Source organism: Homarus americanus, unplaced genomic scaffold, assembly GCF_018991925.1.
Source record: "Homarus americanus isolate GMGI-L3 unplaced genomic scaffold, GMGI_Hamer_2.0 scaffold46197, whole genome shotgun sequence".
Classification (NCBI taxonomy): Eukaryota; Metazoa; Arthropoda; class Malacostraca; order Decapoda; family Nephropidae; genus Homarus; species Homarus americanus.
This window is the reverse complement of record NW_024723050.1, coordinates 2622070-2638129: the sequence shown is the minus strand read 5'-3', so window position 1 is coordinate 2638129 and position 16060 is coordinate 2622070. Positions and strand designations below refer to the sequence as shown.

Below are 16060 nucleotides of genomic sequence, written 5' to 3'. Positions count from 1 at the left end.
TGGCAGCGGGTCTACTATTAGAGAACTCTCGACAGGAGCTGCCATGCACAGGCCAACGGCCTATTGCAGACTCCTTATTTTTTTATGTTCTTATTATGCTTCCAATTTCTTCCTAGGCGGAAGTACCTCCCTGTTTGATTGGTGCCTACTAACAATATATCGTACCTGTTTTCAAACAATTTCTATTGGTGAATTAACTTAGAGCTTAATAGTTTCTATAAATAAATATACATAATTTGATTGAAACTTCTATAAAATGACTTTATTTCAAGTACGTTTTAACAATACTAAGAGTAAAGCGGAAAGGTTTGAGACGTTGGTACCAAAGACTTTGGTTGGTACTTCTGACTCCTGAGTACAGTTGCACCAGCACACAACAAGGGCAGGAGACTGGTGACAGATCACCATAGTACGGTTATTGTGTTCTATACGTTGGCCGAAGACGCTGCTGGCTTCGTATTCATTTGATTAGAGTACAGTGAGCTGTTGAAGAGGACTGTGTTCAGGTATTGTTGGGACTACTCCCATCTAACACAATTACGAGGCCAAGAGGTGTTGAGAGTGTAGGAGCTCAAGGACTTTGAAGATGGGATTAAAAGGCTCGGCATGTACCATAGTGGTCATGCTGGTGCTTACCGGTGAGTCACATCAAATTTAATATGGAAATTGTCCTTTCTTACTCTAAGACTATTGTGTGTATCCCAGAGTATTTATATCTAGTAATCTATTTCCACAGCATAGGACTACAGCAGATTGGTGAGGTCAATTTATGATAGGTTTCGATTTTCCATAAAAAATATGCTCATTTCTGGTGCTAACTGCCCTAGCCTAACCTAACCTAATTGAAACCTGGCTACTATCCTAAATTGACCGATTGGTGATGTTGACAATGTTATACCATTACTGTATGTTCGGTGAATTTGTAGTAAAGAACATTATCTTTCTCTTGCTGTTATTAATATGTATTTTGGGTAAAGGTGTAGACAATGGCTAACACTAGGAGTTTGTTGAATTTCTTGATTTTTGCTATACTTATTGTTTTGATGTTTTTAAGTATATTAAAAGAAACGACAACTTTCTCTTATGATTTTAACTTTATTTTTTTATTTTTTTAAGTACTGCTAGTGGGCAGGACATGAAGGATGAGGGAAATTACTGGGTAAAAACATAGGTGCATTTGTGACATAAAAAATAATTTTCATACCTTTCACCATGTTTCATAATGTTTAGACATTTCTAAGACATTTTTCTTCTATGCTATTTCTGCCGGAAATTAAAGATATCCAAGATATTAATTTTCCAATAATATTATATTTGGTAAGGCACAAGCCTAGCCATTTGTTGTTTACACCTGGCGGAGAAGGTCTGACCATCCCTCAGCCAGTGCTCCGTTACCTCCCTATTCACTTCTTAAGCGTCTACAGCACATGTGTGGGGGGTGGTGTGGGAGTTTCTTATTGGCTATAAGCGAGAGGAGACTTATTATTGGGAAAGAGTTTTTTTTGTCTTAGCCGACGAACAATGCGTGGGAGCGTCAGGAGGGAAAATTTGAATTTTTAATACCAGATATGGCTGAACAGGTTGAAGAGCTATGCCTTCATTGTGATAGAGATTAATTTACGTCAATTGCCAAGTCTCATCAAAAAAATAGTGGGGCCGTTTAATTCTTTAGAAAACACAGTGTATTACCAAACAACGTTACTTGTCCAGCGTGTAATAATCAGTGTACACTGCATGAAGAACAACACATTTGGCCTGACTCTACTTCAGATTAAGGTAAGTTGTGGGGGTTTGGTTTATTTGGTTGGTGAGGGTTTTACATTAGAAATATGTTTTTTTTCCTGTGGTTTTTGATAAGTTTTGAACGATTTTTGCCTTATTCTCCATTGGAAATCACCTGTTTCTGCGATTTACCCAACATAAAACTCCAATTTTCCAACATCTTCCCTTCAGATTGTTGGAGAGGGGGGATGTATCTACAAATGAGTAATTGCTGGCGGAAATTAATATAAAATTTGTTCGAAACTCATCAAAAACCATAGGAAAAACAATGTTAATATCCAAAGAAAGACTGGTGCTTTTCTATAAATTTACTGTATGTCCTAGGGATAAATGTCTTAAAAACAATTTTATCCCATTCTAGCTAAATCCAAACCAAATTCAAAGGTCTGAAGAAATTTAAGTAGAGTATAGCTATTTAAGAATACAGTATATAAGAACAAAGGAAACTGCAGCACAGTAGGTCTATTTACCTGAAATAATAATAATGGGCAGTGGATATATTGCCATGATCGTAAGTTCCTACTAATGCTATTTTACCGTGAGTGTGCTCTGGTTGGCTAATCATCCATTACCAGCAAACAATGCGAGAACTATATTTGAGTGTGACTGGCGGCATTTAGGGAAGCACCTCATTCTTGAAGATTGTTACGAGGTACAGACCATTTAGATGAACTGTAGGAAAAAAGGTAACAGAAAAAAAGGATCTGGAAAAAGGTAACTGCCAAAAAGTAACAGGAAATAAAATAACAGGAAGTAAAGTATCAGTAAATAGGTGAATTGCAAATTTTTGAATGGCAAGGGTCTACTGTATAGGCAGCAGGCATACCAACATGCAGTTTTTCAAATTGTAGACAGAAAATGTAACGATTCTTTTTTGGGGGGGACTGTACAGTACAGTACTACAAAATCTACAGGTCACTACCTATACACCTGTAAGGTTTAGTTGGTTTGTGATGTAATTTCATACCTCCCCTCACCAGTGGTTCTCTCTTTAGTTTTCACTTTGCTCTCCCTCCCACCATGTTATGTATACAGTCGTGGAGAAAAGCTCGCTCCCCGTGGTGAAACTGAGTTGGAGGAATGAATCTCCGACCTGGTGTGGGTGTAATTGCTTCAGTTTGGGAGGTAGCAAACTTTTCACTCCATTTGTACAGTATATTGAAAGAAACCTGTTGTAAACATCCAGTAAGAAAATATCAATATATCAGTCTAGATATTAACTAGTAATGTACCAATCAATGTTACATGTTATCCTTTTAAAATTTAATAGAAATTTGATAAAAGGTACAGTACATTACTATCATTTGTCTGACATTTTAAACAAACAATTGCAGCATAAATTTTTGTCAAACATGGTACAGTATCTAAAACTGTAAAAATGTGGCCGTCTTTAAAGTGAACATGTTTTATTTTTTTTTTTGTAATTTCATTTTTTATGTTGGTGACTTCTATATAATTTACACTGAATTTTTTATTTAAATTTTTCTCCTCAGGATTTATCATCTCTGCATTTGTTAATCTTGTAACATTTCTTCTTAGTTCCATTGTTTATATTTCCAATGGGCTTTTGTTTAATTTCTTGGTTGTACAGGTACTGTACAAGGATTTGAGCCCGTGGTATACATTATTTATGCATATTACAATTTTTAGGTTGCTGAAGCTTCTTATAAATTCTGAAAAGTTGGGCTTGTCCAATTTTGAATTTGATTCTAGTGTCAGGAGATTTCAGTAGTTCAGGCAAGTGCTGTTGATGTACTCGCATGCAAAATATGATGAGGTTCAACTTCAGATTTAACTCGCAGGAGAATAATTAAGGTTAACTTCAGATGGACGCTTAATGCCTATACAATACAATACTGAATAATGTTGGGTATTGATGAATGAGTTTATTTGCAATGTACTGTACTGTGTATGTAAATTTATTTCATAACACTCATGTTTAAAAAAAATGATAGGAATTGGAAGCCAAAAGTTGGATCTGGGAGACTCCTCAGTCCTGACCAAGTATAACATCAAGAATCCTGATGATGTGAAGCAGATTGCAGACTGGGGGGAACGGTGTAGGCTAAATGTTGGACAAGATGCTGTGGATGATATTAAGGTTTGTAATTACAGCCTGAATAAATGTACAGTACACGTACATTATTGGTATTCTCTGTTACAATAAACCAAAGGTTCATTTGACTGATGTAGAATTCAGCACTTTTTGTAGTCCTCAAAAATTTATTTTAAGTAAGAATGTTAAAAAATAGAATTGGATTATCTTGTTCAGTTCTTTTTATTTTCCAACATGCTTTTAGAAATGTTGTGTAGCTGATGTGTTGTTGATGAATGACATGTGATGCCTCCACTGGAGCACTTGCTGACGAGCCAATCTTGGCTTGGAGGCAGAGACATGTGTTTGGGGGGAGCCATTATTGAAACAAAGTTTTAAATCTCTGGAATAATGATTTCTCTGACAGCTTGTTATACAGTACTGTACTATATTTCAAAAGCACCAAAGCAAAGTTCTATGATAGGTTGCATCTTATACAGTAGTAAGCCCTTCATCTGTACAGTACAGTGGTTCCTTGGTTAACGAGCACAATTCGTTCCAGAAGGTTGCTCTTTAAACGAAACCATTGTTTCAATGGGTTTTTGGGTAATTGGTTCCAGCTCACCGAAAATTACATACAAATGAAAAATAAATGCATTAAAGTACACTTACTATGAGGTGTGCATGTAGAAGGCTCCTTGTTGATGATGATGATGATGGGAATCAGAATGGGGGTGGAGGAGAAGGGAGAAGAGAAGGCATTGGGGTGGAAGAGAAGTCACCCCATGCTGCCATTTCACCCATAAAATTTTAGTTCACTTGGTGTAATTCAAGATTATTTTCTTTAAATCAACACTCCGCTATATATTATCAATATGTAAAACATATTTCAAAATGACCAATAATTTGACTGGAAACACAGAAAAAAGCATTTATGTTGAAGAGTCTCAAACAAGATGTTCCTTCCTCTGAACCTGTAAACAAACTGACGCTAAGCTTGGTGTGCTGAGTGGCTGTTTAGTGCGCATAAAACTAGTTTCCTGTACTTCAATTATGTTCAATAATTGTTAAAATGACTAAAAAAATTAATATAAAACTTTTAAAATGATTGAATAGTACAACCTTCTTGATATTTACTAAAATGGTAAGGAATTTAAACCCTAGAACCGATTACTGTATTGGCGGACTAATACGACAGCTAGTGAGCAAGCGAAAACATGTTGAGGGGCGCTCGTAAGGAATTCGTTAATTGAGGGATTGCTTGTTAACCGAGGTGAAGAATCTTATGGAAGGTAATTCGTTAACCGAGGCACTCGTTAACCGAGGGATCACTGTATATGAAGTAACCTGTTGTATCAAAGCTGTGTGTTGTATAAGCACCATCTAAATACTTCGGAAGAACCTATTAGCTAGTAAATTTGATTTTTATAATGGTAAGATATCTTGAGGTTTTTATAGGGAATATTTACTGATACAGTAACTTAGTAAGTCTGTCTAGACCTCCTTAGATTTTAGGGCTTTTGTCAGCTGACTACTAATCTCCTAACTTTTCCTGCACCAATACAGGAGTCTTTTAGTAATTTGACCTTGTGCATTGGCCAACACATCAATATGAACAAGCTGAGACATGAAATAAACAGCAGTATACCCCGGGGAGAATTGGACCTGGTTTTCAAGAAGTATTGTGGGTGAGTGAGAGTAAGATGAGTTTTTATGGTAAGAACACAGATTGAAGTCATAGGAATTAAATGTTTTATGGGGCTCTTGATGCAACCACTGTTGCTAGCTGGCATGCTTCATGGTTGGCTTTATTTTAGTCAACCTCATGGTAGTTATGCATGATGTAAGAAGCATCATGTGTGGTTGGTTATCTCAAATCATTGCAAAGTCCATTGGAAGGGTTTCCTAAACTATAGTAATCATTCAGGGTTCTCGAATTAAAAAGTGACCTTGTACAGTACTTTACTGTACTAAGTACATGTACATTACAGGAATACTTCGTACAGTTCAAGAATTCCTTGCTATTTGTAACCCAATAATCGCAACCTTACTTATCCACAGTTGACATTTAACACCCCTATTTGATATTCACAAGTGAAAAATTACGATACCTGTAGCTTTCATATTCCAACGTAAGGCCAGCTTCACCCCTACTGAGCCGACCTTTGAGTTAGGTCGTCGTTATTTTTCATCTAATAATTTTGATTAGATGTACATATTTTTATTCAATTTCATTTACTCTTTTACATGCACACACAATTATTCATACAGAATATGTACAAAAAGATTATTATCATAAGGTCAAAAATAAATATGAACATACACAATATGTTCATGTAATTTGTGTGCAATCTTGTGGGGGGGGCCGGGGGTGCGAGGGGGGTGGTTGCAGGTGGTGTGAGGTAAATAAAAATAATACAGTACTGTAATTGGTTTATTGAAAAGGTTCAGCAGCCAGAAGGCTAAAAATATGTGTATAAAGTTAACAGAAATGACTTATTGCATTCATTGACATGTCACACCACAGGCACACACCTACCTGGTATATTTTTTCTATGATTTAATATTTTATATTGTTTCTGTTGAAACATACACCATAATAGGCTGATCATACGAGAATACTGTATTATAATAAATAAATAACAAAAACTTGTGATCGTGGCAATGGCCATCCCCTGCCCTATTTACATTAATTCTTATGATAAAAATTACCCGATATTCAGTTTCATTAATCACAATGTCTTAGGAACACATCCCTTGTGATAACTGGGGCATTCCTCTATTGGCTTTGCTCCGCTGCTCACGTTTTATTGTAGAGTTGTACAATATGACTCTAACCTTAATTTGAAAAATCTGTTTCAGGCGTCGTGACCCTCTCATGGGTTGTGTTGAAGATGCATCTGCCAAAATTGAGCGATGTGCAAGTGAACCGGAACAGCGTGACCTGAGCATCATCATGAAGGCTATACATGCTGGCATTGACTTTGTGTGTCATAATGATGGTGATAGGATTGCTTGTAAGTATATCATGTACTGTACAGTAGTTATAATATAGGTGGCCATACCAGACTTAAGCAGTGTCATAGTTGTAAAAATAAAGAAAATGTGTGTGTGTGTGGGTGTGAGAAAGACTCAATCTAAGCTAATTTTTATGTTGTCCAGTGTTCATGGCTGAAATGGGAGAAGATTGTATCAAGAATCAGATGGATAACATCACAGAGTGTATCAAGGAGGAAGTGCCAGAGATTAAAGATGCTGCAAAGAATCATATGAAATCATACGAAAATTTTGCCCTAGATGAAGAAAACTGCAAGTAAGTGGGTTTTGTTTTCCTTTTAACATTTCCCACATGCTGAATTTGTTAATGCAGATTTACGCAGTAAAATCACAAATCTACATAGCACTGCTTTCCTAGAAATGCTGGTGTTATGGAATAAAGGTAAAATTTGAATTTAGCACCCAGCAGTTTTAAAATTGGCTGCTATGCATGAAATTCAATATGCCTGTCATTTACTATTGCAAGGTAAGTATAAGGATGTTTTAACAGTAAACATAATTGTGACTTGGTAATCTTCAATACTTTGTTTTGGCAAAGCTTTGTTTGATCCTTCGCATAGTGCTATTGATTAAACATTCAGTAAATTTCAGCAATGACATTCTCACACACCCACTAACATGCTGATTCTCGCCACATACAGTTGTTGCTGGCTGGGCTGTTTATATACAGTGGTCCCTAAGTTAACGAACGGTTAGGTTAACGAAATTTTGGTGAACAAATTACCTTCCATAAGAATCTTCAATTCGGTTAACGAACAAAAATTTGATTAACAAAATCCTTAGGAAAATCATGTTTTGTTGTGAGCATCAGCTGATGGGCTAGTCTGCCAATTCAGTAATCTATTCTATGTTTACATTCATTTCCAATGGAGTAAATATCAATAAAGTTGTGTTCTTTAATATTTTTGCATGTTTTATATTAAAATTATTAGTCATTTTAACATTTATTTAACATATTGATATTATATGCAGTACAGGGAACTACTGTATTTTTCGGCTTCAAAGACGCACTTTTTATGACAAAAATATGCCTCGAAAATTACTATGCGTCTTCCAGGAGGTTGTCGATAAGCTGTAGCAGAGGTTTTTGAAATCAGCCCCTTACAAAGACTGTTTCCTCATTACAGTACTTAACAGTTACAAGTATTCTCTATACCAGGGGGGGGAATTTCCCCCCTCAGGTTTTCAGGGGGGGGAAACTGATACTAATATGGAAAAAATAAAGGATTTTCAGTATTATATGCATATTATTTGGAATGCACTTTTTGAGGCAGACAATCTTGGAAAGGAGGGGGGAATGACATTCTGACATATGGTGAAAGGGTGAATGTTTGTTTCTTTATATGTAGGCTCTCATATTTGGACACCTATTTACAGTAGGCTCCCATATTTGGACACCTATTTAGACTGTAAAACCCCACAAAATTAAAATCTTCCAAATTTAAATATACAACTTCGTCATCCAAGTAAAAACACGCACACAACAACAACATTGGCTGTCCATATGTTTTCAGCTTTACCACCACTGGTGGGTAGAATTTTTTTTTTTATTCAGAAACATTAATTAACATATACAGTATATGAACAGTAAATAAGTGTTGCTTTCATATTCTTATGTAGAGTAATGACGATATGTTTACACTTGTGCTCACTTACATATGCCATCTCACTTTTTTCTTAACCATTAATAGTTAGCTACTTATATTGTTTCATTTATTAACATTAAATAACATGACTTAAAACAACCATATTAATTTTTTTACATTAATTTTATTACTGCTACAACCAGGGTCTTATTTTCTTCAGTTTTATATGTAGAACCAATCAGTCACTTGTTTTGTAAACAAAGAAAACAATGCTGTCTCGTCTCCTCGTGTGTTTTAATATTCTATGTATTATTAATGAATTGTATTGTTCATTTTGCACGCATAATCATTAATTAAATAAAAAATAAATTAAGTAATAAACAACAATGAATCTGTTGTACATAAGAGAAATGACGCTGTTTTGTTAATGTTTACAAAACCAGTGACGAGGAAGAATGTAAACACTACAGCTTGCTAGACGTGGAGGTGACCAGATGTATAAAATGAGTGCTGTATTAAAGATTTCACCTTCTTACCCTATATCTCGTATATCTTGGCCTATAAGACGGAATTTGAACCATAAAAAAATCAGCCCAAAGTTAGGGGGTCGTCTTAAGCACCAGATATATCATTCTTACCTCTTAAATATTGCAGTTTAGCGTGTCAAGAGTGGTGATGGAAACATGGTAAACCACTCACAAGGTCCTACCACTAATTATTTTATACTGAAACTTACGTTTGGGAAGCTGGATTAAAATGAAGATTACCGGTATATTAAAATAATAAAAATGTATTATAAACCAGTCTAACATACCGTAATAAACACAGCTGCTATTATCATCCCCCCCTCCCCCATTTGCCAGTGACAAGAAAGGGAAAGTGACCTTGACTGTGACCGCCTGTGGCTATTTTTAGCCGTCCTTGTGTTCGGAGGTGGTCAGTAATGCATATCTGTATATTTACTGGTCATAATACTTATCTCCTATAAATAATTCATTTAAATTTTTTTTTTTTACAAAGAATATTCAGTAAATGACTGCGTTAATTCTTGAAACTACCGACAGTGGTAAATTTAGGATATAAATGATGAACAGAAGTCACGTCATGGATTCGGAGTTTGGTCCTTAATGATCACCATAAATGTCTGGTCAACTTCACCTACCAGGTATAATGGTAGCCTCTCTTTTTCACAAAACAAGTATGTAATTAAAGAAAATACTTGCAGTGTGTTTAATATATTACAGTATATTATAAATAAATAAATAAACAAATAAATCGGCAAATCTATTTCAAGTAAATGGAAATATTTTACTCACCGACATTAGTTCCAGTTAAATAACTGACTCTTAAGTGAGCCACTCGTGTACACCAGCCGGTAAAATCTGATGCCAATACTTTAAGTGAATTGGCCTTATTTTAAATAACCAACCATAAATACATGCAAAAAGGAAAAAAGATCAAACGTGAGAAACATTATATTGTTTGTATGTTGTGTTGCCAAAGGAAGAGAAACAATTGAAACTCTGCAATTGCGTGTAAATGAGGCAGAAAGATAGATCAGCAACCTAAGACTTGGTCACAATTTTCGTGATGCCATATGGAAGTAGGGTCTACCATTAGACAATACTGTACATTATGCTTCCAATATCTTCCCAGGCGGTAGTATCTCCCTGTTTGGTAGCTGCCTAAAATTTTTAGTAATATTACGTACATTGATACAACATGATAAATTAGACAAACAATGAAAATAAACAAACAAAAGTTATTTACCAAGACCTTCTCTCTGAGAACAGAGGGATGGAGGGGAGATAAGACGGCTATTTATAGTCTGTCTTTGTGTAGGAAGTCGACCACACTATAAATAATTCATTTAAAATTTATATTTTTTATATAGAATATTCAGTACATGACTGTGATTATAAAATATTGTGTGTGTGTATATATATATATATATATATATATATATATATATATATATATATATATATATATATATATATATATATATATATATATATATATATATATATATATATATATACATTGTTACCCCACTTAACGCGGTCAATTGAACCCAGAGGGTCCCGCGTTAAGTGAAATCCGCGTTAAGTGAACAACAGAACATATGGGATTAATTCCAATAGAAACCGGCCCGACCCCCAAACTCCACTTTTTGAAGGCACATACCTATGTTGTAGTAAAAATAACATCTTAATTTTATGATGGTACATGCACACAATTAATACTTAAGAGAAATAGAGAAATACAGTCGCCAAGTTAATGTCCATTCAAATAATGGACTCAACTCCCTCCCCCTCTCACACTACACTGCCGGCTCTTCCCTCTCAGAGAAATTTTTGGGGGAAAACCACTAAATTTTAATAAATAATACCTCAAACTGAAGTTAGGATAATACAATTGACATTGCTGGATTCCTTGTAAGACCAGGAATATTTTGAATATAAATGTCATATGTTTTGCACAAAAGATAATATAGTTACCTAGAGAAAAATTTTTATCTAAAATTTGTATGTTTAATGCAAAATATATGATGTTTATATTCAAAATGATCACCAAATTATAAGAATTCCAGCAATGTAAATTATATTCTGACCGGATAATTTGTATGAATTTTATGAGCTAAAACAAATACCTTCAGTTAATAAAAAAAAAAATAATCTTCACGACACTATCTGTCAATCAAAGTACCCCACCTTGCCTCCCCCCCTCTTCCAACCGCGCGGTCAGTCCCAACCCTCCCCCCCATTTGTCAGTGACAAGAAAGGAAAGTGACCTTGACTGTGACCGCCTGTAGCTATTTTAGCCGTCCTTGTGTTCGGTGGTCAGTAATGCATATCGGTATATTTACTGATAATAATACTTATCTCCTATAAATAATTAATTTAAAATTTATTTTTTTACAAAGAATATTCAGTAAATGACTGCGTTAATTCTTGAAACTACCGACAGTGGTAAATTTAGGATATAAATGATGAACAGAAGTCATGTCATGGATTCGGAGTTTGGTCCTTAATGATCACCATAAATGTCTGGTCAACTTCACCTACCAGGTATAATGGTAGCCTCCCTTTTTCACAAAACAAGTATATAATTAAAGAAAATACTTGCAGTGTGTTTAATATATTACAGTATATTATAAATAAATAAATCAACAAATAAATCGGCAAATCTATTTCAAGTAAATGGAAATATTTTTCTCACACCGACATTAGTTCCAGTTAAATAATTGACGCTTAAGCGAGTCACTAGTGTACACCAGCCGGTAAAATTTGATGCCAATACTTTAAGTGAATTGTCCTTATTTTAAATAACCAACCATAAATAAATGCAAAAAGGAAAACAGATCAAAGGTGAGAAACATTATATTGTATGTATGTTGTGTTGTCAAAGGAAGAGAAACAATTGGAACTCTGCAATTGTGAGTAAATGAGGCAGAAAGATAGATCAGCAACCTAAGACTTGGTCACAATTTTCGTGATGCCATATGGAAGTAGGGTCTACCATTAGACAATACTGTACATTATGCTTCCAATATCTTCCCAGGCGGTAGTATCTCCCTGTTTGGTAGCTGCTTAAAATTTTTATTAATATTACTTTGATACTACATGATAAATTAGACAAACAATGAAAATAAACAAACAAAAGTTATTTACCAAGACCTTCTCTCTGAGAACTGAGGGATGGAGGGGAGATAAGACGGCTATTTATAGCCTGTCTTTGTGTAGGAAGTCGACCACACTATAAATAATTAATTTAAAATTTATATTTTTTACATAGAATATTCAGTATATATATATATATATATATATATATATATATATATATATATATATATATATATATATATATATATATATATATATATATATATATATATATATATATATATATATATATATACACACACAGTTAGTACCCCATAGCAGTCAATTGAACCCAGAGGGTCCCGTGTTAAGTGAAATCACATGATAAGTGAAATCGCGTTAAGTGAACAACAGAACATATGGGATTAATTCCAATAAAACGGCCCGACCCCCAAACTCCACTTTTGAAGGCACATACCTATGTTGTAGTAAAAATAACATCTTAATTTTATGATGGTACATACACAATTAATACTTAAGAGAAATGAAATACAGTACATGAAGTTAATGTCCATTCAAATAATGGACTCAACTCCCTCCCCTCTCACACTACACTGCGGCTCTTCCCTCTCCAGAGAAATTTTGGGGAAAACCACTAAATTTTAATAAATAATACCTCAAACTGAAGTTAGGATAATACAATTGACATTGCTGGATTCCTTGTAAGACCAGGAATATTTTGAATATAAATGTCATATGTTTTGCACAAAAGATAATATAGTTACCTAGAGAAAAATTTATCTAAAATTTGTATGTTTAATGCAAAATATATGATGTTTATATTCAAAATGATCACAATTATAAAAATTCCAGCAATGTAAATTATATTCTGACGGATAATTTGTATGAATTTTATGAGCTAAAACAAATACCTTCAGTTAATAAAAAAAAATAATCTTCACGACACTATCTGTCAATCAAAAGTACCCCACCTTGCCTCCCCCCTCTTCCAACATGCGGTCAGTCCCAACCCTCCCCACCCCCACCCCCACCAATCCTCCTTCCAGGGTTTTAACATTAGTATTTAATAATACCTCAGATTAAAGTTAGGGATAATATAATTGACATTGCTGGATTCCTTGTAAGACCAGGAATATTTTGAATATAAATGTCATATATATTTTGCTCAAAAGATAACATAGTTAATTTGAGAAAAAATTTTTATCTAAAATTTGTTTGTATGTCTAATGCAAATATATGATGTTTATATTCAAAATGATCATCAAATTATAAGAATTCCAGCAATGTAAATTATATTCAGACCGGAGTAATTTGTATGAATTTTATGAGCTAAAACAAATATCTTCAGTTAATAAAAAAAAATAATAATTCTTCCGCGGGGTAACAGATGGTCGGTCAGTCCTCCCTCCCCCCACCCCCCAACAACGGTCCCAAGGAGATGTGTGTGGGATAACCACTAAATTTTAATAAATAATACCTCAAACTAAAGTTAAGGATATTATATTGACATTGCTGGATTCCTTGTAAGACCAGGAATATTTTGAATATAAATGTCATATATTTTGCACAAAAAGATAACATAGTTACTCTGAGAAAAATTTTTATCTCTAAGAATTTGGCATGTCACAATACAAAATATACTTAGTGTTTTATATTCAAAATAAATCCTAGAATATAAAATTCAGCAATATAAATTCTCGTCTGCTTGAGTAATTTGTATGAATTTTATGAGCTGTAAAAACAGGCAGTCAGGCAGGGGTGGCGGGTGGGGCAAATCCTAAAAATGGCGTCTCGAGCGGACACTCACGTATGTGGAAAAAATCGTGTTAAGTGAGTTCAGCTCTGGCCAGCCACCCATTATATGATATCTGGCGTTAAGTGAAACTTGAATTGGCGGGGAGTAATACTATGCCCACTTACTTGATCCGGGTGGGCACAAGAGGGGTCAGCGTTAAGTGAACAACAGAACATATGGGATTAATTCCAGCCAAAAGGAAACCAGCCAAACCCCCCCCAAACTCCACTTTTGGCGACACATAACTATGTTGTAATCTAAAATTCTATCTTAACTTTATGATGGTATGAAAAAAACAAGTAATATAGAAGAGAGAGAGACAGGTTAGGAAAGATAAAAAGGTTAACATAGGAAAAATAAAGAATAGGTTAAAAACGAAAGTTTTGGCATGTGGAACACTTACGGTAGTAGAAGAGAGATGGAATTAGGCATCTGAGGATGGAGGCTGGTTCGAGGCAGAGGGCAGATTACTGGCCCTCAGGTGAATCACCATTACTAGGTGAATCAGCATCACTGTCACTTACAGTTGTCAGGGCTTCCTGACAAATCCCCTCAAGAATCAACTTCAATTTTACTATCACTGGCTTGGGCTGGCTGTGTGGTGGGTTCAAGGCGAAGAACTTCCGGTTATGCTTGCTGACGGCTGGCTTTGATGTTGATAAAGCGATACACCGTGATATACTGACTCCTGGCACCACCAGTCGGGTATGGAAGACTTCATAAGCGTTCTGCATGTCGTCATTATCATGAAAGGGCGGACTTAATTTTCTGCAAACTCTATAGCGCACACTTAATATCACTATGATTTAAACTAGGTTCTTAGGAGACAGCGCACCTTCTTCCTCCTCTTCACTGGCGTGTTCTTCTTCCAACATCTTGTCGGCCAGTCACTTCAGGATCTTTGATCACCTCCAGGATGTCTTCTGGTGGTGGTCTCGGGAAGCCTTCAGCTGTGATATTGGCGCAGCTTCTCTAGCAAGGTCCACTGCTACTGCAACAGTCTGAACCTGACCAGTCACAGAGTTCCTCCTCCTCTCACTGGTATGCCATGCAACACATGTCTCCATCGCGTGGCCAGATAAGTAGCAATAGTCAGCAAGATCCATGCACCTCCACCAAGTCTACAGCTTGTTGCGTTAAACTTCTTCCAAAAATTGTTTGTGAGAAGTTCTTGAGTCACCGCCTCTTGTTCCTTGTCCTCAAATGCGCTTTTGCTCTCGCTGTGGGTGTCACTAGCTTCACCGCGCTCATCCTTGGTGTTGTTGGTAGAGTACGTTCGAGAGCTTGAACTTCTTTGCAAATCGCAGCTTTCACATGCAGTCAACTCCTGGTCCATGGGCTGGATTAATGGCGTAGTGTTGGGAGGAAGAAGACCACTTTTCGTTGGGGTAGCGATCCATAAGTAGGCAGTGTCCGGAGTCGTTGTCAAGGAGCAACAAAATATTGAATGGAACATTCCTGTTGCTCGCCAGAATTTCTTCCGCATTAGAACAAAACGGTTGTCAAACCAGAAGAGGACAGAAGAGGACATCCGCGCCTTGCGTGCGGTTAGCCAGTGGACATTAAAGCATTTCATGTCCATATTCTTGTAAGTACGTGCGGCTTGCGGGCTGTGAATCACGATAACTTTGGTTTACACAGGTACTGGAAGCATTGGTGGTAAACAGGGCGGTGATCACGTTCCTTCTGCAACTTCGACCCTTACCTTGCTGGCGGGCCTGGTTATGAGGTCTTGGGAAGGTAACTTTTTCCAAGAAAGACCAGATTCGTCCGTAATTAAACACCTGATGCGTCTGTACTGTCCTTCCTCCATAATCTCCGCGCGCGTAAAGCGGAGAAAAATCTCCTAGCCGCCACACGGTCAGCGCTAAACTTCCTCACCACCAATGTTGATGTTGGTGATGTGTTCTCTTCTTAAACCTATGCAGCCAACCAGGAAACGCATTGAAGGTTTGGGCTCTGCAATTCCCCAGTTTAAACACTGCTGCGTATAGCTCCGTCGTCACTCCTGCACTGGCGGCGTGTCCGCCAAGTTGCGTCGGCATGGCGCGCAAATAACTCTGGCAAATTTTTCCGCTGCCAGCACCCTGTTCTGGCAATACTTTATTCGAATGAAGCCTGCAGACTTTTGCTTATTTCATGTGCTCTTTGATCTGGCTGCATCCTTCTTGATAAATGC

At 36.1% G+C, this 16060-nt stretch overlaps 1 protein-coding gene across 1 annotated transcript in view; it reads left to right on the top strand.

Annotated features, from left to right (window-relative positions):
• Window positions 1-342: 342 nt before the first annotated feature.
• Window positions 343-16060, top strand: part of LOC121863261 (27 kDa glycoprotein-like) — a 38229-nt gene continuing 22511 nt past the window's right edge. Inside the window, exons 1-5 of the mRNA XM_042361818.1 lie at window positions 343-638; window positions 3738-3883; window positions 5384-5505; window positions 6680-6834; window positions 6980-7130. Coding sequence (XP_042217752.1) covers window positions 587-638; window positions 3738-3883; window positions 5384-5505; window positions 6680-6834; window positions 6980-7130 — 626 coding nt within the window. The 5' untranslated portion in view covers window positions 343-586. The remainder of the gene's footprint in view (window positions 639-3737; window positions 3884-5383; window positions 5506-6679; window positions 6835-6979; window positions 7131-16060) is intronic.